This window comes from Bos grunniens, chromosome 1, assembly GCF_055505025.1.
Source record: "Bos grunniens cultivar Pamir isolate PY7600 chromosome 1, Bosgru_T2T1.0, whole genome shotgun sequence".
Taxonomy (NCBI): Eukaryota; Metazoa; Chordata; class Mammalia; order Artiodactyla; family Bovidae; genus Bos; species Bos grunniens.
The window spans coordinates 35562361-35586255 of NC_141165.1; the positions used below are offsets into that span (position 1 = coordinate 35562361).

At 36.1% G+C, this 23895-nt stretch overlaps 1 protein-coding gene across 9 annotated transcripts in view; it reads right to left on the reverse strand.

The window, feature by feature from the left end:
- Positions 1-1188: 1188 nt before the first annotated feature.
- Positions 1189-23895, reverse strand: part of LOC147379258 (phospholipid scramblase 2) — a 28787-nt gene continuing 6080 nt past the window's right edge. For 3 of the 9 annotated variants that reach the window (XM_086316807.1, XM_086316818.1, XM_086316837.1), the window contains exons 2-9: positions 20783-20808; positions 17399-17440; positions 13854-14056; positions 12497-12539; positions 9749-9969; positions 7403-7564; positions 4573-4734; positions 1189-2146 (exon numbers count right to left, since the gene is read on the reverse strand). In XM_086316807.1, the coding sequence (XP_086172933.1) occupies positions 2093-2146; positions 4573-4734; positions 7403-7564; positions 9749-9969; positions 12497-12539; positions 13854-14056; positions 17399-17440; positions 20783-20795 (900 nt within the window). In that variant the 5' untranslated portion in view covers positions 20796-20808 and the 3' untranslated portion in view covers positions 1189-2092. Of the gene's footprint in view, positions 2147-4572; positions 4735-7402; positions 7565-9748; positions 9970-12496; positions 12540-13853; positions 14057-17398; positions 17441-20782; positions 21022-23895 lie in introns of all 9 variants that reach the window. The other 6 variants (XM_086316831.1, XM_086316859.1, XM_086316823.1 and 3 more) reach the window with 3 other exon arrangements.

Genomic DNA, 23895 nt, shown 5'->3' on the forward strand with positions numbered 1-23895 from the left:
CCTCAGGAATTACCCTTTCTCTCTGTACTTTGTGTTAATCTGACTTCTGGGATTATTCTTTAAAATATCTTTTATTGTATCATGTTATCTTTCTACCAAATTCAATATATTGTTCCAGTGTCTCCTTCATACTTTAAAGGGTGGCTATCATACTTTTCAACTTTATTAAAACTTTTCCTCATCAGAGTGTTCCTTTTTCTCTCCTGCCTGTTTCAGAAATAGATCTGCAACATTCTTTCAAATCTCATTGAGATTACCAACAAAGACATTTGTTGCAAGTCCTAGTGTTTTTCATAAATTTGCAGCTTTCCATGTATCATGAGTCTTCCCTTTGTAAATATTTAATGAGAGCATATTCGTCTAGTATTTAAACTTAAATGGGTTCTACAGATAAAGTGTGGGTTTCTGCTCAGATCTTCTTTGTGTAGTTGAAGAAGGAAAGAACTGTTCAGATAAGTTGTAGTTTTACTTTGCTTACCCAGAGATCTTGAGTTCTATCCGAAGAAGGAGGAGGATTAGGGGAGATTGGGAGGAGGAAGGGGGAAGTGAAAGCCAGATATAGTTCTCACAGGGATAACATTAGTCCTTTTAGCCTCATTTTGGGTTGACTGTGGCATTACAGCTAGCTTGGAAAGCCTCCCTTCTCTAACTGGCATAACTAATGCCACTAGAATCCAGCTGTGCAAATACCTCACTGTATCTGGCATGCTGTCTGTACCAACTACAAACTGAATGTTAGTGCCTGGTTATACCTCATCACTGGATGTGACAACTGGTGAGTTATTTAGGCTAGTGAAAGGTGGTCTAGCCATGACTACTCCTCCAGCTCCTCTGCCATCCTTAGGAGCTAGTGGTGCTGGAGTTCTGCTGTGGATAAAAGAGAATCTCCCCTAAGCTCTTTATTTCCTAAACACACTTTTCCTTTCCATGAGGTAAATGGTGGGTTGGACATCTCTCACGAGATTCAGTTTTCCCTACAAAACAGTGTATAAAAATTGCACTAACTTTCTGACAGGAAGAAAACTCAGTTTCCAGCACAGGTATATATGTATTTTACCAAAGATTATCATATGCTTTAGCTCTTTAAAGATTTGAAAGGGAGCGTGAGGTAAATGTGTAAAGTTCAGAATATCATGTGAATTGACTGTTAACAGTTTCTTTAAAACAAAAATCAAACATTCAAAGAACTATATCAGCAATGTTTTATTTTAGTTATTTAATTGTTGGCAAAAATAATCTAATAGACCATTATAAACATTTATAGTCAGACAGAATATATATGTTCTATTTAATTAACACTTGAGTGATCTGAAAACTACTATATTCCATGAATGAAAGAATATAGAACAGAAGCTAATTATTCCATATATAAATAATTACTTCAAAATATTATAGTATCCCAGTTTTAGAGTGAGTGAATCTCTAAGTGTGTCCTTCTTTGGTACACAATCATTCTTTTATTCATGAAAAATCATCAAAATTTGGTAATTTATAGTCTTGTCAATATAAAAATGTTAATAGCTGCAGATTATAGAAGTTAAACATAGTGTGATTTTCTGAACAAAAAAATACACTTGATAATATGAATATTGAGTATTATTTGAGCATAATTGTAAAAATAAACACTGAAAATTATGTTCATTTTGAACTTTTTTGAATATATCATTTTTGCAAAATAACAGTTATTACATAGGAAATAACTAGATTTAATAAAATAATGTATGTTTATATTAGTATTACTTTAAAAAGACTTTAATTAATTTTGCTGTACATATTGAAAACAAAGCAGAAACTCTAGTTTAAAGCAATTCATCATAGGAAGTTATGTTTAAATGTAAAAATTTCTATATCCTTTCTCCAAAATGCACAATGAAAAAGAAAATGTATAAAAACATTTATAAGTAAGTGATATAGAAAATAGACTCTTTAATTTGAAAAGTAAAATCATAATCCTGAAGCTTCAGGTATCCTAGTATAATTTACACATGCTGTAATAAGTCATTTACATAAAGAAAAAATCCACCCAATTTTTCTTTTACATAGTCCCAATCAATATACGGACTTCAGATTTTCTGAGACTTTCATGAATGTACTACCACACTCCTGCTCTCTGTTCACCTCTAGTCATTTCAAAGAACATGAAGTCCTAGAGAAAAACAAAATATAGAAATGAGTTTTCAGCACCAAGCAGAGATCAGCTCTCAGATGCATAAATGCTAAGGGATCTGATGAAACACAATAACATACTTGCTAAACAAGAAAAATCAACTGTAATAGGTAGATCCAGGAAAAATTGATAGCTTCAACTTTCCAGTTTAATGGCAATTAAATCCTACAATTCTGTTAACTTATTGATACCTGCATGAACTTAAGTAATTATCAGGTAATTTCTGTAAGTTTCACTTTTTTTCATGTTTCCTAGAACGTTCCTCTTTCAATATTTCTTCCTCAGCTTTTTGAACTCCTTCTCTAGTAATATAACTTGTGTTGTGACTGTACATGGAGTTCCATGTACAATCTTTAGATTGTTTCAGGAGAATGACAGCCATCTTAGACTTAGAATAACATCTTAGAATTTTGGGGCCCAATTTTATGACTTCTCTTCCAAGCTTGTCTCTCTGTTCCTCAGTTTGTCTTACTCCATCAGTTTCTAACCAAATCTTCATCCCTATGACTTCTAAATTGTATGGATTTTAGCTCTCTCACATCTGTCATTTTCCTTTATCCCTTTATAAAGGAATAACTGAATCTTTATAACCATTCACTTGCAGTTGCACTAATACAGTTCATCATCAGGATTTATCATTCTAAAATTTGGATTTATAATTATTTCTATTTATACGTAGCTTAAAACTAACCAGTTAACGAAACAATTTTTAGTATCTTCCCAAGGTCTATAAGAAGTTGCCCAATCTACCCTATATTCACTTCTTAATAACCCCACTCCAGTATTCTGGGCTGGAGAATTCCAGGGACTGTATAGTCCATGGGGTCACAAAGAGTTGGACATGACTGAGGGACTTTCACTTCATAACCCCACCACCACCCTCCAATCCCATATCTCATCTAACCAGACATCTCAGACTACTCTCTCTGCCCTGTACACATCATATCTTTGGTTATGGTGTGTAAATCATTGGTTAAACAGTTCCCCAAGATTAAGATTACAGTTTTCTCCTCATGTGAAATAAACATTTGTTGAAAGCACAGTTTTTAAACAGAATTGTAGTTATATTTAAAATTTTATATAGAAAATATTGTCCCAAATTAGATAGAATAGCATAAATAAAGTCCCAGTGACTACTCACCCAGCTTAGTTCACCAATTAATCCACCCCTTATGTCCCCCTGGCTTCATCTCCCTTATTTAAAAGCAAATCTGTGATAAATAACCATATTATTTCATACTGAAATACTTCAGTATATACCCTTAAAAAATGTGGACTGTTTTGTTTTTGTATAACCATAATAACAACATCATTTTAAAAACCTTAATAATTCATTAATATCATCAAATAGCCAGTGTTCACAAATGCATGAGGGTCTTGTAAATGTCTTTTTATACTGGTTTGTTTAAATCAGTATCCAAACAGAGTCTACAAACTGTATTAAACTGATATTTCTCTTTTCATTTTTATCTTCCTGATATTTATTTGTTGAAGTAACTGAATCCTTTTCTATATGTTCTCTCACTTTTTAGTGTTTTGTTTTTTTTTTTTTTCTGATTGCTTCTGCATGTCAGTGTTTAAGATATTAATCTAGTGGCTCCAAACCTCACTTGCATTGCAATCTATGACAGCTTGAACACTTGATGGCTTGGTTCCATCTCCAGATTTAGTTTACTGGATCTGGGTAGTCTTCACATAGGGAGTGCAAAAGCTACCCAGGTGTTTCTACTGTGCAGCTAAGGTGGAAAAACCACTGCTCTGTCCCCAGAGACCTTGACATTGGCCACATAAGGAATCATCTGGGGAGCTACACAAACTTTTAATGGTGTGCTTCTGATTTAGTTAAACTGGGGTATGGCTTACTACTAAAAACTTCCTAGCTAATTTAATGTGAAGACAAGTTCAGAATCAATGCTGTATTCCATATATTTCCTCTCAATTGATAGCTCCTTGATCAAATGTACATTCTTATTGCAGTTGGTATTTCTGTATTAGATGGTTTAATTATGAATAAGGAAGAAATTTCCTTGTTTCACTGAGACTTATTTCATTTAAACACACTAGAAGATTCAAACTCTTCTCCAAAGTATCAATTTGAGGTTTTCTTTGGTTATTGGTGGTGGTGTTGGCTTTTTTTTTTTTTAACCACTAAAACCAGAACTTCTCCTTAACATATAACATCCTTTTGTTACAGTGTGAAACTACACAGACCCTCCAGAGAGAAGCTAGTCACCTGTGAACCAAGAGTAGCAGAAGAAAATGGAATTTCAGAGCTAAGATTAAACAGGACCACTTTCAATAAAACCTACAAATTTAAGGTCATTTAAATATATAAAATTTAAAAATTATTTCAGAATAAAACTAGAGAAACCATCTGTACCCTAGATTAGCAGGAGTAAACTTACAATGAGGAAACATGCGCCGAGCATCACAGCTTTCATTTTCACATCAAGGTCTAACGGGAACTGGATGCCAAAGTTATCAACATCTGTAAATAACTCTTTAATAAGGCCAGTCCAGTGTTTGGAAATCTTGCCAACCACATACTTATCATCAAGAGATTTAACCTAAATTGAAAAAAGAAAAAGGACAAAAACTTCTAGCAAACTAATAAAGCTACTTTCCAAGTAGAAGTAAAATGAAACCAATATTAAAATTATATGCCATTCATAACTGTGAACATTATATCACTCAGTAGAAGCAGGTAGATTCCTATGTTTACTTACAGATTCATTTTAAAAACTTTATTTGCTACAGAGAACCAATATGAAACTAGTTTAGCTGAAAGAGTTAACATTTTCTATTCTCCATTAAGATACACAGTAATAAATTAGTTGAATCTATCCAAAATAAAATTCAAGCAAGAAAAGATACAACTATGAAATGATTATTTGAATGAAATTTCTAGAAGCCATCTGGTGGGGGGAGCGGGTAGTAAATGAAACTCTAATCTGACTTCAGCTTTAAGATTAGCACAGAAAGTTGACATAGGTCGAGTGTTTAAAGGTGATGGAAGGACTCAGGAAAACATAAAATGCCAAGAGGCTGGAAAAGAGGACTGGTAGTTTTGAGTGAAGTAAAGTAACCAATAAGTAACTTGATGGGATGCCCCAGGTCAAGGCTTGGGCTAAGACTGGACAACAGAATGGGACTGAACAATAAAAGAAGAAGGATGTATGAAACAAAAGGACTCCAAAGTAAAGTTTTTCTAATTTTATGTTTCTATCTGAGTAAAGCTCAGGCCCATGATAAAGAACAGAACAGCTTGTAGCCAGTGGAATGAACCTCACAAAGTGGGCATTTGGGGGCTGAATGTAGCCCACACTCGCCAGGGTATTTATAGGCAGGGTTGTATCACAACAGGAAGAGAAGTGTGCTTTTCAAATGTACACAAGGTACCACACATGCCGGTAACAACATTTGAAGCCCTATCTTAGGTTGAAACCAGCTACGTAAATGTGGGGAGATTAAAAACAGTTGACTCATTTTATTTGGATGTACATAGTTAAGTTCTTTAAAAACCTGAAATAAACTTCTACTGTGAATGCTGTGATAGCCTGGATTATGTTCATCAAATAGTCATTTCAGTGTCCTCCGTCTGGAATCCAGTATACTTCCCTGCACGCTGAAATTAAGACTTGGCCATGTTCCTTGTTTAACCAATGGAGGGTTAGTGGATGTGACACCAGCAGAGATCTTGGCCTTGGTCCTGCTCTCCAGTGATCAGCCATTAAAAAACCATGATCCAGGCAGCTGCTGTTGATGCAACTCCAGAGTGAACATACCTGGGGCAGACCTGAGGCCAACTTACAGCCTAAATCAGGGCCATCTGTCTAAGCCTATATCCTCCAGACACAGCTGACCTTGAGATCCATAGCATGAGAATAAATTCCTGTTTTCTTAAGCCAATGAGTTTTAGGGGCTGTTTGTTATGCTACGATGGCAAAACAGACTAATACAAATTCCCTATTGCACACTTACATGTTTCATCTGTTAATAGCTGTCATGTAAACATCTATACCTTACGTTTTATTTTTAATTTGATTATTTTTAATTTTTGAAAAAATTTTAAATATACAAAAAATAATTTATCAGCCACCACAATCCTACTACTAGACTTATAAGATATTAAGATTTCCTTTTTTTTTATTCCTACATAAAGAAATTTAAAAATTCACCAGAAATTTATGTAAGAATATGTAAATTTTTAATGGAAAGGAACAGAAAAGTATATACGGATGTACAACTGGAAAGTCAATAGGACTAGATGATTTTTAACTAAATTCTAAAACAAAAAAATCTTAAAAACAAAAACCTAAATAATAAAATGATTTCAATTTCTAGAAATAATAAGCTTGTATTATATTACTATTACATTGATTAACATAAATTTAATACAAATAACTGATAAACTATTCTAAAAAGAAATCTATAGGTTCATCATAAGGGGGCCAGCCCTGCTCAGTTTTAGAATTTGTCCCTTCTGTGGAAATTGTCCAGTTTAACAGATTTTATGCTTATACAAGAGAATTATGTTATCAAGATTAAGATTTATAGTTGCTTGACTTTTAAGCATTTGCATCCAATTAATTTGGGCTGTAAGTCTGGGCCCCATTTGTTGAAAATTGCTGAAATGAAGTTCTTTGAGGTAGTGAATACACAGATAAATCATGATTTCTAGTTACTTTAATACAAGGATAAAGGACAGATCATAGAGAAGCATGGTAGGGTTGTACCTCATATATTATTGTTGTTAAAATTCTCTTTGTGTAACTGGGCTTTTTGTAGGAACTCAAAGATGCCAGAGATTCTGAAGAGGGCCTAGAGCACTGATAGCCTGTGTTTCAGACTAAGCAAAGACCATATGCTTTGGAAACCAGACGTTAATGACAAGCTTAATGTTTTACTCAAAAGGGATAATACACAGTGCCTCTACACAGAAACCACCATGTTTAAATGTTAGATGCTTTGTTTATATTTATTTGACTACAAATCTCTGCTTCTCTTTTTCCACTTAGTATAAATCTCTGCTTCTCTTTTTCCACTTAGTATAATCAGCACTAACACTTAATCAGAGCAATAACCATCTCTCTGACCAAAGATAAATATATGAGCATACTGAGTCCCTCTTGGAACATCAGGACATAAATATTCATTTAATATATTTGTAACATCCTCCCAGCTTATTTTATTAACTAGGAAAGCAAAACCTATAAACATTATCACATGTCTTACCTCAAAATCAATATCTGCACAACAGCTGCAGATGACACATGGACCAGAAATTCTTAGTACATCCTCTCGCCTCTCATTTTGAATTGTAAACTTTGGCAGGCAAGGGTGCCAGGTCTGAGTAACGTAACCTACTGGGACACCAGGAGGAGCCTGGATTTCTATCTACAAAAGCAAAAGAATATATAAATCGTTTGTCAGACACTGTTCTAAGCACCAGTTAACTCACTCTATGTCCTTACCAGGTTGTTACTATTATCCCTATTTATACAGTAAGTAAGGGGAGGAACAGAGTGGTAAATTAACTTGTATCAGATTCCCCAGCTGCAAAGTGGAAGAGATGAGACACCAACTCAGGGAGGCTGCATGCCCAGTATCTACTCTGAAGTACTGCTCTGTCAGTCTCATATATTTTTCAATTTCCATACTTATGAAAAATGTCTAAATTATTAAAAGCTATTTTTTAAACTCCTTTAAAAATAGGGGTTTAGATGTATGGACCAGAGAAGGCAATGACAACCCACTCCAGTACTCTTGCCTGGAAAATCCCATGGACGGAGGGGCCTGGTAGGCTGCAGTCCATGGGGTCGCTAGGAGTCGGACACGACTGAGCGACTTCACTTTCACTTTTCACTTTCAGGCATTGGAGAAGGAAATGGCAACCCACTCCAGTGTTCTTGCCTGGAGAATCCCAGGGACGGAGAGCCTGGTGGGCTGCCGTCTATGGGGTTGCACAGAGTCGGATACGACTGAAGCAACTTAGCAGCAGCAGCAGCAGCAGATGTATGGACAGAGTCCAGATCACTGGAGCAATCTTCAAATAAGGTCAGTAGTGCCAGCATGGAAAGAAGATGGGGCCTGGAATCTTGAAGCTGAACCTCAACTCCGCAACCTTGAGAGCATCTCGGCATGTTCATCTGTAACTAAGGACTTCCTAGATCTGTTTATTAAGGCCAATTATATGCTAACATGCTTTATAAATTGTAAATCATATTCTATCAAACTCTGTTTTACTTCAGCTAATCTTGAATATTATTATATCTAAACTAATTGACATGGAAAACAAAATAATTCAGTGTGAACAACTTCAGTTATCCTTTCAAAATCAGTACAGTATTAGACATCAAATTTCCATGTGCTTGTAGTTCTGTCTGTCCTGCTCTCACAGCTACCCATGAGGACGACTGAGCAACCCAAGCAGCACTGGTCTCAGGGCAGTGGAGATACAAGCAAAGGTCAACTTCCTAAACACTGTGCCCTGGTGTCCCCCCCAAGATCCATGTTCTCTGTCATAGGGCTGTCAAGTGCTATGGAAAAGACACCTGATCTTTATGGGCCTGAAGGTGCTCACAACTTGCACTATTCTGTAATAGGAATTACAGGAACTCAAATATACTACTCTTTCAAATGGAGAACTGAAAAACAGGAATTGAAATTTCTCAGAGGGAGCCTCTACTAGGGTAGCTCCCTGTGTGTGCATTCGTGCTCAGTCACGTCTGACTCTGCGTGTCCCTAGACTGTAGTCCACCAGGTTCCTCTGTCCATGGGATTTTTTAGGCAAGAATACTGGAGTGGGTTGCCATTTCCTACTCCAGGGCATCTTCCCAACCTAGGGACTGAACCTGCATCTCTTGGGTCTCTTCCACTGGTAGGCAGATTCTTTACCACTAAGCCACCTGTGCTAAGTCGCTTCAGTTGTGTCAGACTCTTTGTGACTCTATGGACTGTAGCCCACCAGGTTCCTCTTTCCATGGGATTCTCCAGACAAGAATACTAGAGTGGGTTGCTGTGCCCTCCTTCAGGGTATCTTTCCAATCCAGGGATCGAACCCATGTCACTTACATCTACCTGCATTGGTAGGAGGGTTCTTTACTGCTAGTGTCACCTGGGAAGCCCTCCTTAGATCCCTATAGGTTGGCTAAAATTATGAGATGAACATATGTGTTCTTTTCCTCACTCTTCTGTCCACTTGCTACTGGGATGGCATTGGAGGATATTCCCTATGGGGCCCTCATCTGGCTTTGGCCAGCCTCTCATGGTCATTTCAGGTAAGAGCCTTGACCCAGGTACCCTACGTTCTCAGCTCTCCCTGAAGATCAAGAAGGCTGGTCTCTGAGATCTCTGATCTCACCCCAGAGGGCACAATACTCAGAAATGTGGGCCAAACTGATCACTCCTTTCCACCTGCCTGCCTTCCTACAATTTACTTTCAAGCATAAACTAATAGCTGGTGAACTACTTCACCTTTAAATCTCATTTTATTCTATAAATTCACTGATAAGGTGAAAATTTCTACAGAACTACTTTGCAAAGTATTTGTAAAAATTACCATGTTAATCGCTCACCCACCTCTTGCAGGCAGCAGGGAAAACAGCAGCTGGTACACCGTAGTGGTCTTTCCAGAGTTATGACTTCTCGGCCCATATTATCAAGAATCCTCATGGTAAAAGGCCTAGAAGGCCCACAGCAATTTCGAGTACAGCAATCAGTATCCTCTGCTGCAAAGTAAATCCTCTGTCCAAGGCTGTTCTTAATTTCATATTTGTTATTAGTTTCAAAACCTATCAGGACTAAAAACATAAAAAGAGGGACTCATTATGTCTACAGCATTAAAAGAATAATCAGTCTATCCTAAGATGCTATAGTGTCTAGCTATACCATTTTTAGACGGTACTTCATTTAACACAGGAGGAAGAAAAGGAAAGATGTTTAGAAATGATCTAAATATAGAAAAAAATGAAGGGGATGGAGGAGAGGGTATTAGAGTACAGAGAAATTTGGAATTTCTATATGAGATACAAGGGCTTCTCAGGTGGCACAGAGGTAAAGTGCCTACTAATGCAGGAGAGGCAAGAGATGGGGGTTCAATCCCTGGGTCAGGAAGATCACCTGGAGCAGGAAATGGCACCCTACTGCCGTATTCTTGCTGGGAAAGTCCCATGGACAGAGGAACCTGGCAGGCTCCCATCCCTGGGGTCACACAGAGTGGCACACAGCTGAGCACACATGCACACACTTGTCCACAGCCTTCATTAACGTGAGTCATGGGATATTAGAAATCATCAAAATATGGAACAGTTAAAACATATAGAGACAAAAATCAGCCTCTAATATTGGTGTGGATGGATTTAGATACAGATGTTCTTCACAAGTTTCGTCACCATGACCTCCCTTAGGTGTCTTTGCTATGACTTAGGCAGACCCTGACTCTGCCTTTAAAAGAGCCACCCTTTACCTCAATATCCACCTGTCAAATTTTTTACATAAAAAAGTTAAAGTAATCACTAAATGGGATCTATTACCTAAGTGCTTCTTAAGTAAATTAATCTCAAAATTCTTCAGCTTGTTTATCTGTAAAGTGAGATAAGTGAGCTTACATAATCTGTTTCTTTCTAGTTACGTAAAAAAAATGAAAACAAATAAAAGAATTCTATGGTTTTGTCTTTATTATCTCTTAAGTTTTGAACTGGGACACGTCTCAGGTGCTAAAAAATAAACTGAGCAATCTTTACTATTTATAATGGTAAAATATAAACTTGCAATTTAAGACAAAAATAAGAAAATTAGATATACTTTTTAAAAAACTGAAGAATTTATAATTATTAAATTTGAAATTTACTTTGTATTTCATGACTAATACATACATATTTTTTCAAATATATATAAAACTTATAAATCTGAAAACTATAAATGGAGTGCTATATAATGCACAGTGTCTGATTTTTTGGTTTTTATAATATCAAAAATAAACCCTAAAATGAATCATTAAAAAAAATGAAAATTCAAATTATCATACTCCTTTCCAGAGAAAATATGGTATAAACAAACTAATAAAAATGAGAATGTGATGAGACTCCCTGGTGGTCCAGTGGTTAAGACTACGCTTCCAATTCAGGGGGTGTGGGTTCGATCTCTGGTTGGGTAACTTAGATCGCCCATGCTGAGAGACATGACCAGACAGTAAAAAAATAAAATAAATAAAACTCCCCACAGAGAATTCCCTGGTGCTCTAGTTGTTAGGATCTCACGCTCTAACTGCCGAGGGCCTGGGTTCAATCCCTGGTCAGGGAACTGAGATCCCACAAGCTGGGCAGCAGGAACCCCCCGCCCAAAAAAAGAGAACATTAAATTTCTAACAGTGAACATCACAAGTAATTTAAGTGGAATAAACAATTATATATTCTAACCAAATATTAACCATATTACTATAGTAGTACAATTCACTTTATTATTCCTATCAGTGGTAAAGAACTTTGCAGAGATGTGAAGAACGATTTAATAGATATATTCTAAAATCCATTAGAGTTTTCGCTGAATTGTCTATAAGGAAAATATGTTGGTTCATGAATTTACCCAGGTTCTCTTTCCCTGGCAGCAGTCCTAAAACATCTACTGGCTTTCTTAAGTTTACTTTGCACCTGAGGAGCCCTGAACCAAACGAAACAACTGTAGGAGTCAGGCCCCATTCATAGGAACAGCAGTGATATTCTAGAAGTCAGGTGTTTTGGCTGACTGGTCAGCACCCTTCAGTGCACTGGCCCTGTGCCCAAGGTGATAATTCATAGCCTGTGGAACCAAGGTTTTATAGGGTTCATCTGAACTCCCAAGAAAAACCATGGACAATAATGAGGTTTTCCAAAACATCCCCATCCATCCAAATTCAGTGTTCATTTACTTTGGAAATGTAGTAAGGTAACTGAACTACTGCTTGTGACTCTTTGACAATCTCAAGCTCATCACAAACTGCAGAAAGAAAAGTTGAAGAGATAGAGGTTAGGGTGGGTTAGTGATAGAATCACTGAAGTGATTTCTAGAGAGAAGATTGAACATAAGTAAGTTTTGATTGGTTTCCTCCCAAGTCATGGTCTGTATCATGAGGACAGATGTCCAGCTTAATGGTATTTTACCACTTGACTATTAATTTCAAAAAATGAGCTGCTGATAATCCTTATCAGGATTATCACTATCAAAGAGACATTTTTAAAACCAAGTTTAATTTCAACATCATTGAAGGTGTTATATCTGTGTTTGATGATACGCTTTTGTCTGCATAAATGTCCTCTTCCTAGAAATATGATAAATACAATGAATACATACCTTCCAGAAGTTCAATTTGCTGATGAATCAATAGCTGATCTATCTATTATATTAAAAAAAAAAAGCTGTAACCATGTTATTAAGCCAAACAAATTAACATCAGTGTTTGTATGTTTTAAAAGAATGTATATAATCAGTTATCAACATTTATCAATATTATCAATAGTTAATAACTTTATATCACTTCTAGATATAAAACTAAAGTTAGTATATTTTTAACAACTACTGAAACGTGTTTATTTTTAATGTGGGCAAATTCAAGTCAAGCAAAATTGACTTACACTGGAATCCCTATAAAATTAGAAAAAAATGTTCCTTCCAGAAAGGGCCTAAGAAATATTAAGACCTTGTCATCCATTTAAAGAGCTTTTTTCTACAAATAAAAACATTTTTCTTTTTAAGTGTGCTTAATATCATTTGTAGTCGGTGATGACTTCCCCAAATATATTGTAAGGGCTTAATTTTTCTTTGAAAAAATATATACTTAGGGTATTTCTTAGACAATTTAGGAACTACCAAATTCTTATATTATATGCTGCTCAAGTGCATTATGGGAAATTAAATTAGTGCAGAGTGCAAGAGAGAGAGCTCATTTGCTGAAAACTAACTTACCAGATTTCTAATGGCAAACAAATACTAAACCTCATATTGCTGAGGTAAGCCATTATGCTGTACATTAAAACCCAGGAATGTTTTTTCCTTATTGGTAGCATTAATAAAATTGGGTCCTCCAAAGAACAAAAGCAACATAAAAACATATTTTTCTAATTATTATAAAAGGTAGGTCATATTATACACAGATTATTAACTCCTTTCTTAGTACCACTTGTAGAAAACGAACACTAAATCGAGTTTGATGTTTCTTTCCAACTCCTGGGAAATTATTCAGTGTTGGGATTAAAGGGCACAGTTTTCAGAGGCAAGGTCCCGGAAGTAAAAATCTGTTCCTACTCCTGTGCATTTTGATGTTGAGCAAATTATGTAACTTCTCTGTACCTAAGTTTCTTCTTCTGTAAAATGGTGATAATTATAATGCTTACATATCACAGAATTTTTCATAAAGAATTAAATGAGTTAAAACATGTATTATACTTAGGAATAAAGCATGGAAAATAGTGCTTACTAAAGGTTTGCTATTGGTTGTTACTGCAGATTATATTCAAGATCATAGAACACACAATTTCCTAAGACATTTGCATTTTGCTGTAAAAGTAAACCTGACCTAGAAGAATTTGAGTAATTTGTTAGTAAAGTTGTTTACTGTTTCACGCTTTTGTGAATTAGTTAATTGTTAATCTCATTAAGTAAACTGGGAGCACTGTTTTGTTTTTAATGAGTGTTTTAGGTATTGAATTACCTGAGTTAAATATTCCAGTCCTGGTGGGCAGTTTAATGGAGGTAGTGGTGCTGGCATCCATGGCACCTGTGTGGGTGCTCCTGGGTGACCAGTCACTGGCTGGTGTTGGACAGGAAAGCCGACTGGGCCAGGACTTGCATAGCCAGGTGGTGGCACTGCATAGCCAGCCTGGGGGCCAGGATAGCCAATATGTCCTGGAGGTCCTGAAATATGAGCATGTGAAATAATTCGTAACTGCACAGAAAAATGCAAACCAAGTCTTTTAGGATCACCCCAGTTGTCTACAAACTACATTTTCTACTCAGAAATCCTGTTTCTAAGAAACAGGATTCTAAGATATTTTAAAATCTTAAGATATTTAAGATTCTTAGGATTCTAAGATATTTTTATCTTTCAGTGATTTTTCAATGAGATAGCTGTGGTTTCATGTCCACTCCTATTTTGAGGGTTTTAGGCTCTGTGTACAGAGTTGCCACACAGACTTACCCTTGTCATTCAAAATTTAGATGAAAATATGCCTGAAAACTAAGAAAGTAAAAGAAAGTCAACAACAATCTAGAGTCAGGTACATAAAACTTCTGAAACGGCTTCTTGAAAAAGAGGGATGGCATTGAGTAGAAAGCCCCAAATAGAGGCTCTGACTCAGCATTTCTATGGCGAAATCACCTTGTGAAAAAATGATTCTAGAATTCTAACAAGTGACATTTCCAATATATATAGATCTCACAGTACTTTTGTCCCTTCATTGCATACTTGACAACATCTGGAGACCGTTCTGGCTGTTACAATTGGAGGGTAGAATTAGCATCAGGTGGGTAAGAGCCAGGGATGTTGCTAAATAGCCTAAAAGCACCAGAACAGTGCCCTGAAAAAAAAAGAATTATCCCTCTGAAAATATTATGGTGCCTTTGTTGAGAAACCCTCATAAAGAGGTAAATGCATGTCATTCCTTCCACTACTGTCCAGATACTCCCTTGGGTTAACAGTTTTGCCTGAAGTTTTAACCCATGGTATATTCCATTCCTAAAACCCTCCACATAGACAAAAAAAAAAAAAGTTTAATTATGATACTTACATTCCAAATTTAAATTTCATAATTTAGAAACTCTCTGGAAAATATAACTTGAGAATCAAGGAAGGTAAAAACTTCTAGCAGGCAAAATTGTCTCAAATATTTATTAAGCACAGTCTTGGAAGAAATTCAATAAGTATTTATTCTATTCCACATGAATTTGTGATTACAAATATGAAGCTTTGTAACTTTATAATTTAAATGAATAGTCCACAGAGGAACTGTTCCACAGGAATGGAATATAACTTCAAAGAAAATTCTGTGTCCTACAATATTTTAATAGTTGTTGGTTGTTTTCAGTTCCTAAGTTGTGTCCAACTTTTTTGCAACCCCATGGACTGTACCAACCAAGCTCCTCTGTCCATGGGGTTTCCCAGGCAGGAATACTTAGTGGATTGCCATTTCCTTCTCCAGGGGATCTTCTCAACCCAGAGAGTGAACCCATATCATCTGCATTGTCAGGTGGTATCTTCACAATTGAGCCAGCCACCAGAGAAGCCTCACCCATTAGGTACTGTCTGTAACATTAACATATCTATTTTTAAACAGCACTGACTATAGTGCAAAGATCAAACCATAGGAAGCCAGTGAGGGAGAGATGTGAATTAATTGGTTACATTACTAGCATTATTAAATCTTCACAGGATTCTTTGAGAGAATAGTTATTTTCCAAATCAATGGATTAAATAGGCATATGGAATTACCTGAAATAATATTTCGTTTACTTAAAGCCCAACTGATTTAATATATTACTAATATAAGAGCAAATATTTGTCCTTTATTAATTGTAAAGCATTGTTCTGGGTGTTTTACACATAGTCTCATTTAATCTTCAGACCACCTGAATTAGAAAATATTATGCCCATTTTATACACAAGAACTGAGGCTTGGAGGCACAGCAACTTGCTTAAAACCACTACACAGTGATTAAATACAGAAGCCAGAACTTGAAGCCTGATCCAGTCTCTCTATGCATGTTTTTGCACTTGCATAATGGCAATAATTAATAGTATTTACCCTGTTAATATTGTCTGGCAATTAAATGAGTTAATCCACAGTCGGCATGATAAGCTCTCAATTTTAATCCATCACTGTTGTTAGCATCATTATCATAAAAGACCTGTGCTACATGAGCCTTAGACTTGAGAAACAAAGTTGAGCTATTTTTCTCACAAGCTCGCCAGTCTGGTTATAACCTAATTATGTACCATCTACTGTTTTTTAGCCATGGGTGGATTAAAATATCCCCCAAGTGCTAATAATTCTCTAAACACCAACCATATAAAATTTTCAAGTAGCAGTTTTCAGCCCTGGCTGCACATTAGAATCACCTGGGAAATTAAAAAATTACTAATCCCAGGGTGCCACAACCAGAACTTCTGCTTCAATTTTCCTGGGATGGTGCCCTGGTACTAAGGTTTTCAATAGTTAACAAGTAATACTTAAGCCTAGGCACCTCTGAGAACTATTATCTTAGAACCTTGGCAGTCTTTCTACTTCACATTTTTTTAAACACAAACATCTGGAGGAGATCCAGGTTCCACTGAGAGGTTCCTGGCTAGACAGCTAAACAAGTCACTCAGCTCCAAGGAGATGTGCTTGCTCAGAGCAGAATACAAAATGCATAAACCCTTGTGGCCAAACTGGATCCCTTTTGATCCTAAGTCCTGGTCTCTCAAGATGTAGTCTGCCCACTTGCAAATGAACTCTGCCATCTGGTAAAGTTCTGGAAATGCTGATGACTGCGTTTGTCTAAACGAAAATCTCTGAAGCCTTCTAGGCAGTGGTTCAAAAGACATAATATATTCCTTGGTGTATGTAGTGATACGACTCAGTTACCTTTCTTAGAAAGGCAAGGCAGAGTTGAGTATGTATATAAAAGTAAAGCTTTCACATTTTTGTGTTTCAAAATGAAAGTGAGGATTATCCCGGGTAGCTATGTTTCAGTTGAGTGAAGCTTCCATGCTTAAGCAGTCATCTCTTTTGCAAATCACCAAACACAATTAACTCCAGATAATAAATAACTCAGAAATACCCATAGACAAATCTCCTAAATGTGATTGAATAACCATATTTTTCAAAACAAATGGAGAACGAATAAAATCTGTTACTTAATATGTGTATTTTGTGCAATTTATGTGCAACCTTATATTTCATTTACTGTCAACTCACTACTGTTTTTATTAACACTATATTTTTACTATCCTGTATAGAAAAAATATTTTAATGATCTTTATGAAAACATATAATCAAAGAAAAAATCAAGAACTACACTGTCAATTTCATTATTGCCCCTTTAATAAAAGACACTACTAAAATACACACAGAGATAGGCACACACATACAGACACACACACACACACATCCTTTGGGGAATGTCCATAACTGATAAATTGGTTTTTGTTTTTTTTTTATTCTTTAAGCCGATGTTTACCTGGGAATGCTGCTGATGGATATTCAAGGGGATACTCACCTGTTAAATTTGTTCCTGGGTGTGGAGGATTCATATGCACATCTGTAATTCAACAAAAGGTAAACATATATCTTCTTAAAAATATATATACATATCAGAAAAATGCATAGTTTTTAGATAATTTCATTTACATGTTCTCGTGTTGTACTGAAACGGTGTGGATTCTTCACTTAACAAAAGTGGTGCCTGTTATCAAAGGTAATTTGCAGTAGAATCCTGATTCAAATTCTCTTTGAATAAAATAGGCAGCTAAGTTACTGGTACTGAATTTCTATGTCTCAAAAAAGTCTGATGAGTGTTCTTTTCCATATTTTGATTTTGTTATGAGGAAAAAATAGATTGTTTTAAAACCACATATAGACTAGAGAAACAGATAAATGAAATTAGTTGGATGTGGGTTTGGTAAGCACAGACATTACTTTGCCAACAAAGGTCCGTCTAGTCAAGGCTGTGGTTTTTCCTGTGGTCATGTATGGATGTGAGAGTTGGACTGTGAAGAAGGCTGAGTGCCGAAGAATTGATGCTTTTGAACTGTGGTGTTGGAGAAGACTCTTGAGAGTCCCTTGGACTGCAAGGAGATCCAACCAGTCCATTCTGAAGGAGATCAGCCCTGGGATTTCTTTGGAAGGAATGATGCTAAAGCTGAAACTCCAGTACCTTGGCCACCTCATGCGAAGAGTTGACTCATTGGAAAAGACTCTGATGCTGAGAGGGATTGGGGGCAGGAGGAGAAGGGGACGACAGAGGATGAGATGGCTGAATGGCATCACTGACTCGATGGACGTGAGTCTGAGTGAACTCCGGGAGTTGGTGTTGGACAGGGAGGCCTGGCGTGCTGCGATTCATGGGGTCGCAAAGAGTCGGACATGACTGAGCGATTGATCTGATCTGATAATTGTTGCTTTAAGAATTGTTTTAAATATTTATATGTACTTCAGTATTTAAATATACTTTTAATACTTACTCTGGAACTACCCCATTAAGTTTATACCATAGGAAATTCCTAGTATTTGACTGACAAAAATCATAACTGAGTTAATTACAATAAACAAATATATTACATTTTGCTATATGCTAATCAGTGTGCTTTCAATAATCTCAATGTATGTACAAATTTTTCAGTTTCCTATTTCTTCATATCTGCATTTGTCTAGTCATTCCTTTAGCAACCACCTTGGCCAGAAAATAAGTATTTATTAGCATGTCCTGTGTTAGCCCTCAGTTAGGTTCAATGGCTACACTGGCTCTGCCTTTATGGAATTTATGGTCTAGTAGACACTCGGCTAAAGTGTCTGCCTGCAATGTGGGAGACTTGGGTTCAATCCCTGGGTTGGGAAGATCCCCTGGAGAAGGAAATGGCAACCCACTCCAGTATTCTTGCCTGGAGAATCCCATGGACAGAGGAGCCTGGTAGGCTAGTCCACGGGGTCGCAAAGAGTTGGACACGACTGAGCGACTTCACTTTCACTTTCACTTTCAGACACTCTGTTTATGCAATGTTCTCCTTTCTTTCCTATGGCTTATTAACTGTAAATTCAAAATAGTTTGTTTTTGAATAATGGGAACATAGCATGAATGGAGAAGAAAAAGTTGACTAGGCTTTCAATCTGACACATTTCCTGTATATTTCTCTATCATGTGCCTTGAAAGACCACTCAAGTCATATGATTTCACAGGAAGACTGGGTTATGCCCTACTCCTACCCTCTTTTTTTTTTTTTTTCATTATTGGCTTCATAATAACTTCAGCTGAATGGAGTCCATGGATACTGTGCAAATCAGGCAACAGAAAATCCTCTACTTGAGTTAGGGCTTTTCCCCATACGGACCACAGCATACCCCAAATTATCACACATCACTGCAATATCACAAGTCATTCTGTCCTAACCATCTCTTCTTTGTTTGTCTTGGCTTCAGGTGAGTGGGCCAGCTCTAGTTCTCTAGCTCCTCAGGCTCTGCCCACAGCTGCCTCACAGAGTAAGACTCAACAGATCTCAAGGAAACACACTACAAGTGTGACTTAGAGACCCATCCTTAAATGGTATGTCACATTTTGGCACTTCTTACCAGGTACCGCTGTTTGAGCAACAGTAAATACACACACAAATCAAGGAGCTGACAGAGTCAAGAAATTAGGAGGCTATGATCTCTGGGGTTTCAGTATCAGAGCAACAATCCCAGTTTCAGGAATTCCAGGGGGGAGTTATACAAAGAAAAACAATAAGTGAATGGGCAAGTGCTCAAGTAGATCAAAGAGCAAATGAATTATGGATGTATTTCTGCATTTGTGCAATGCAACTTAGAATAACTTAAAAAATCATAGGACTTTCATATTGTCAACAAGTTTTTTTATTGTTATTTCTCTATATCAGTGTATATGTATATTTATATATATATATACACACAACACATATACATTCTACTTATGTACACATATACACACAAATTCATACATTTGTATATATGAAGCTGAAGAGTTAAAAGGTAATTATGACCATGACCCAATCAATTATTTAAGTGACTTGAAGCATCTTAAAGCTTACAGCAAAGAAAATAGCTTAATATTATATGAATTTACATTCTGAAAGTTTTTAGTATTGTTAACTAAATTAATATAGCATATATTAAGAAAAATCATGAAACTTTGTGAAAGAAAGTCAAGGTTTCTGGCCCTAAAGAGGATCTGATATATGTAGCAAGGCTGGCATTGCGGTAGAGATAAACATCTCTTTGGTTATCTAAGTAAAGATAGAGAATAGAGATCCTTCCGAAGACAGGATTTTTTTTCCCATTTGATTTTTTTTCTCTTCAGAAACTTAGATTTTGTAAAAGACAAAGTCTTTTATTACATGTTTGGCCAATACTCATCTTATAATTTTCTTGAGGAAAAAAAAAAGCCAGAAAATAAAGACATAGTTATTTAAACCTATTCAAATGTGTATTTTATGAGATATATATTGGGGATGTAACTGAGCATTTTATTACAATGCCCTGGCATATTAAATCCATTGTTTATTAAATAATATGACTTGAATAGTCTTTTATATATATATATATAAAATGTACAAAGAAAAGGGAAACCTGATTCAGATGAAGTATAATATTAAATTATATATTTTCCAGTAAGCCTAAGATTTCATTTTTTTTAAGCCTAAAATTTCATAGGTTTATCTAAGGCTTTTTTATTTTTAAAGGGAAAGTTAGTGGTAGTGGATATTTGTGTACATCTTCTCTATAGTCAAAACACTGCCCCAGACTGAGGGTTCTGGAACATAAACAACACAAATCAAATTCTATTCTTTCAGAAACTGAATAAAACATTTTGACAAATAATACATTAACAAGAGATTTAATATTATAGGAGGAAAATAAACAGATTACTTACTTTGTTTGTCCATGATTTAAACAGTTCTGAAAAAGAAGACCTGATATAAATACATAGGTCAAATATGTAAAAGGATACCCGGAAACTATATTCACACAAGATACTCCTCTATTCATCGAACCATTGAGAATCTGGTCATTTGAACCCTTCGGTCTTGACTCTGTTTCCCACTGCTGTGTTTCTGAGTAGGATTTTAGAAATTGTGGGTCAGTCCAGGATGGTGAACGATTTCTAAATATCTTGGGAGGAAAGGGTCCAAAGAGGAAGGAAGACAGAAAAGAAACACTGTGAGCCCAAGGCCCTCCAGTTAAAAACTTGAGCCTTCCAATCTACACAACCTACAGGGAGCATGTAATCCAGGACCGAGCCACAGTGCTGGGCTCCAGCTGTGGTCCACCATAAAAGGGAGAAAGTTTAGCTATCAGGTCACACTATCGCAGATATCTCTGGAAATCCCAGGCCCTGAGGATATTTTCTGCCCGGCTTGAATAGCAAATTTGAGAAGGCCTGGCTCCCCGTTTGTATATCAATTAATGATTTTTAGCCTAAAAACGTACACCCAGAGGTTGTAGAAGCTGTTTTTGTCTTCTAGTGACTTGATCCCATCCTAGTCTTTCCCACTATTACCTAGTCACTACTTTTTCCACCTCTCCACCTTAAATCCCGGTATGCATGTTAATTATAATTAACACCTTAGGCAAAAACTTGCTACTTGACTGTTTTATCTGGGACCTGCACACTAACATGAATCAGCTCAACCCTTTCCAGGCCCTCTCCAGTCTTTGCTGCCCCTTTAATAACTCCAACTACTGTGTTACCCTAAATGATAAGTAAAAGCCAACTGATCCTTCCATATCCATAACTAAAATCTGGTGTTCCCGAGAAGAAACCGCATCCTTCCTCTCTTCCAAATTATTGATTTGTCATTGCCTGTCATAAGCATAAATTTTAATAATACAGCAAAGCTCTTAAATATATTCCAATTATAGTCACCTCTTAATTATATATACTCAAGAAGTTCAGTAATGGGTTTTCTTAGCCTTGGAAAATTTAAAAAAAATATGTTTCTTGTTGCAGTGTTGACTTTTTGGATTTTTTTAGAACAATAATAACCCCTGTTAGCATTAACTGGTCAGAAACCAAGTGCTATGGACCTCCTCAGGCCAAAAGAACAAAAAAATAACATTGATGCTTTTCTGCAGTTATTCTAGAACAGTGAACAATAAACTAAAAAACACAAGTAATAAACGTATGCCAAAAATTTTCAAAGGCCATATTAGTGTTTTATGTTCTATCACATGAGCTAAAAAAGACTAAATTCTTATATACAATAAGCCATGATTACTTTTGTCAACACTCATTTCTGTGATCAAAGAGTGTATATTGAAATTCATACTCATTATCTTCAAATGTACTAAGAGTTCCTTAACATATACAAAAATTTAAAACCTAATACATTCTGGAGTAGAAATGGGTAGTATCCTTTAATTAACACACTAAACAGCTCAAGTTTTTACTTTACCACTGTTTCTCTTAGGATCACTTTATAAGTATGATTAGTTTTTAAAAAATGTTATATGGCTCTTTAATCAACTAAGTAATTTTAAGGAAGTACTGTTTCAGTCATTCTTCCCTTTCCTAAAGGGCCAGAAGGAAACTCAGTTCAAGGAAAAATCTCAAATAATACCCGGAGATATTATTTTTAGAATTAAGTAATTTATTTTTATGAGAAAATCACTAAATTAGTAAAAAAAAAAAAAAATTCATTGTTTCTGGAGGGCAAGTCTATCCATTTGAAATGGAAAAAATTGTTTTAATTTGCAGTGTATTTCTTATCATTTTGTTGTTTGATCCTGGGAAATCCAGTGTTGTCAGAAATAAAGAATGTGCTAAAAAGAGAGGAAATTTATACACGAATGCTGTGCATCACATTAGGAATAGGTGGAGGCTCTTAAATAACAAAGAAATAAGTTCCCAAATCCTTGCCGAATGAGTACTAACTGTGACTATAAGGCTGTTTACCTTTCATGAAGCCAGAGATAACTCCCTCCTTACACAGAAATCCAAGGAAGGGAAACTAAATAGACTCAGAGCTAATTGGCTCATATTTACATTTTCCCTTCCTACCAGGCCACATTTGGGCTTCCCTGGTGGCTCAGATGGTAAAGCGTCTGTCTGCAATGCAGGAGACCCGGGTTCAGTCCCTGGGTTGGGAAGATCCCCTGGAGAAGGAAATGGCAGCCCACTCCAGCATTCTTGCCTGGAAAATCCCATGGACAGCAGAGCCTGGTAGGCTACCGTCCATGGGGTCACAAAGAGTCGGACACGACTGAGCGACTTTCACTTTCACCAGGTCACATTACTTTGAGTCTTAACCTATAGCTTTGTGAGGATGAGTATCTGTTGGTAAAACGACAGAACAAAATCTGGGTCCTCAATTTTCTGTAGGTTTTAGAATTTTCACAATTTCATAATATCTCAAGCAGGAAAAATGGTATATCATAAGCTCTGGTATAAAATGTGAAGTAACAGTGGAACCTGTACGTGTGCCAGGTAGAACAACGTATTTGTGGACTAAAGACATCCCCCATGTTCATCCCTGTCTGGTCTCCTTTGCTGTTTTAAGGTAAAACGACAGACTTAATGGGTCTATTACAAGATATAAATAACACCACTCAGTTTTGGAAATGACTGGGCTGTGTCCTGGAATAATTAATTAGTTACTTAATTCAATATAACTTTTAAATCATGTCTTCCACTGCTCCTAGTAAGAAACAAATCACAGAAAGACTTCCAAGAAAATCATATTTATCTTGTAGTAGTAGAAAAAGATCTCTAATGAAATAATATTATATACTGTACTACTGGAATCATAACCTCTAATGAAATCATATTATATACTGTACCACTGGAATCATAACTGCTTCAGGACAAATACAGAACTTCAAATTATAACTGGATTACTACATACTCCTAACCTGTTAAATGAGAGCATCTGAGAAAATTAAAGCATCATACACTATACACATATAAGCATATCTCTGTCAGATTTATTCTATCAGACCTATTCTATCGATGCTCTGGGATATGAATCATAAACCTCTCCTACCAGG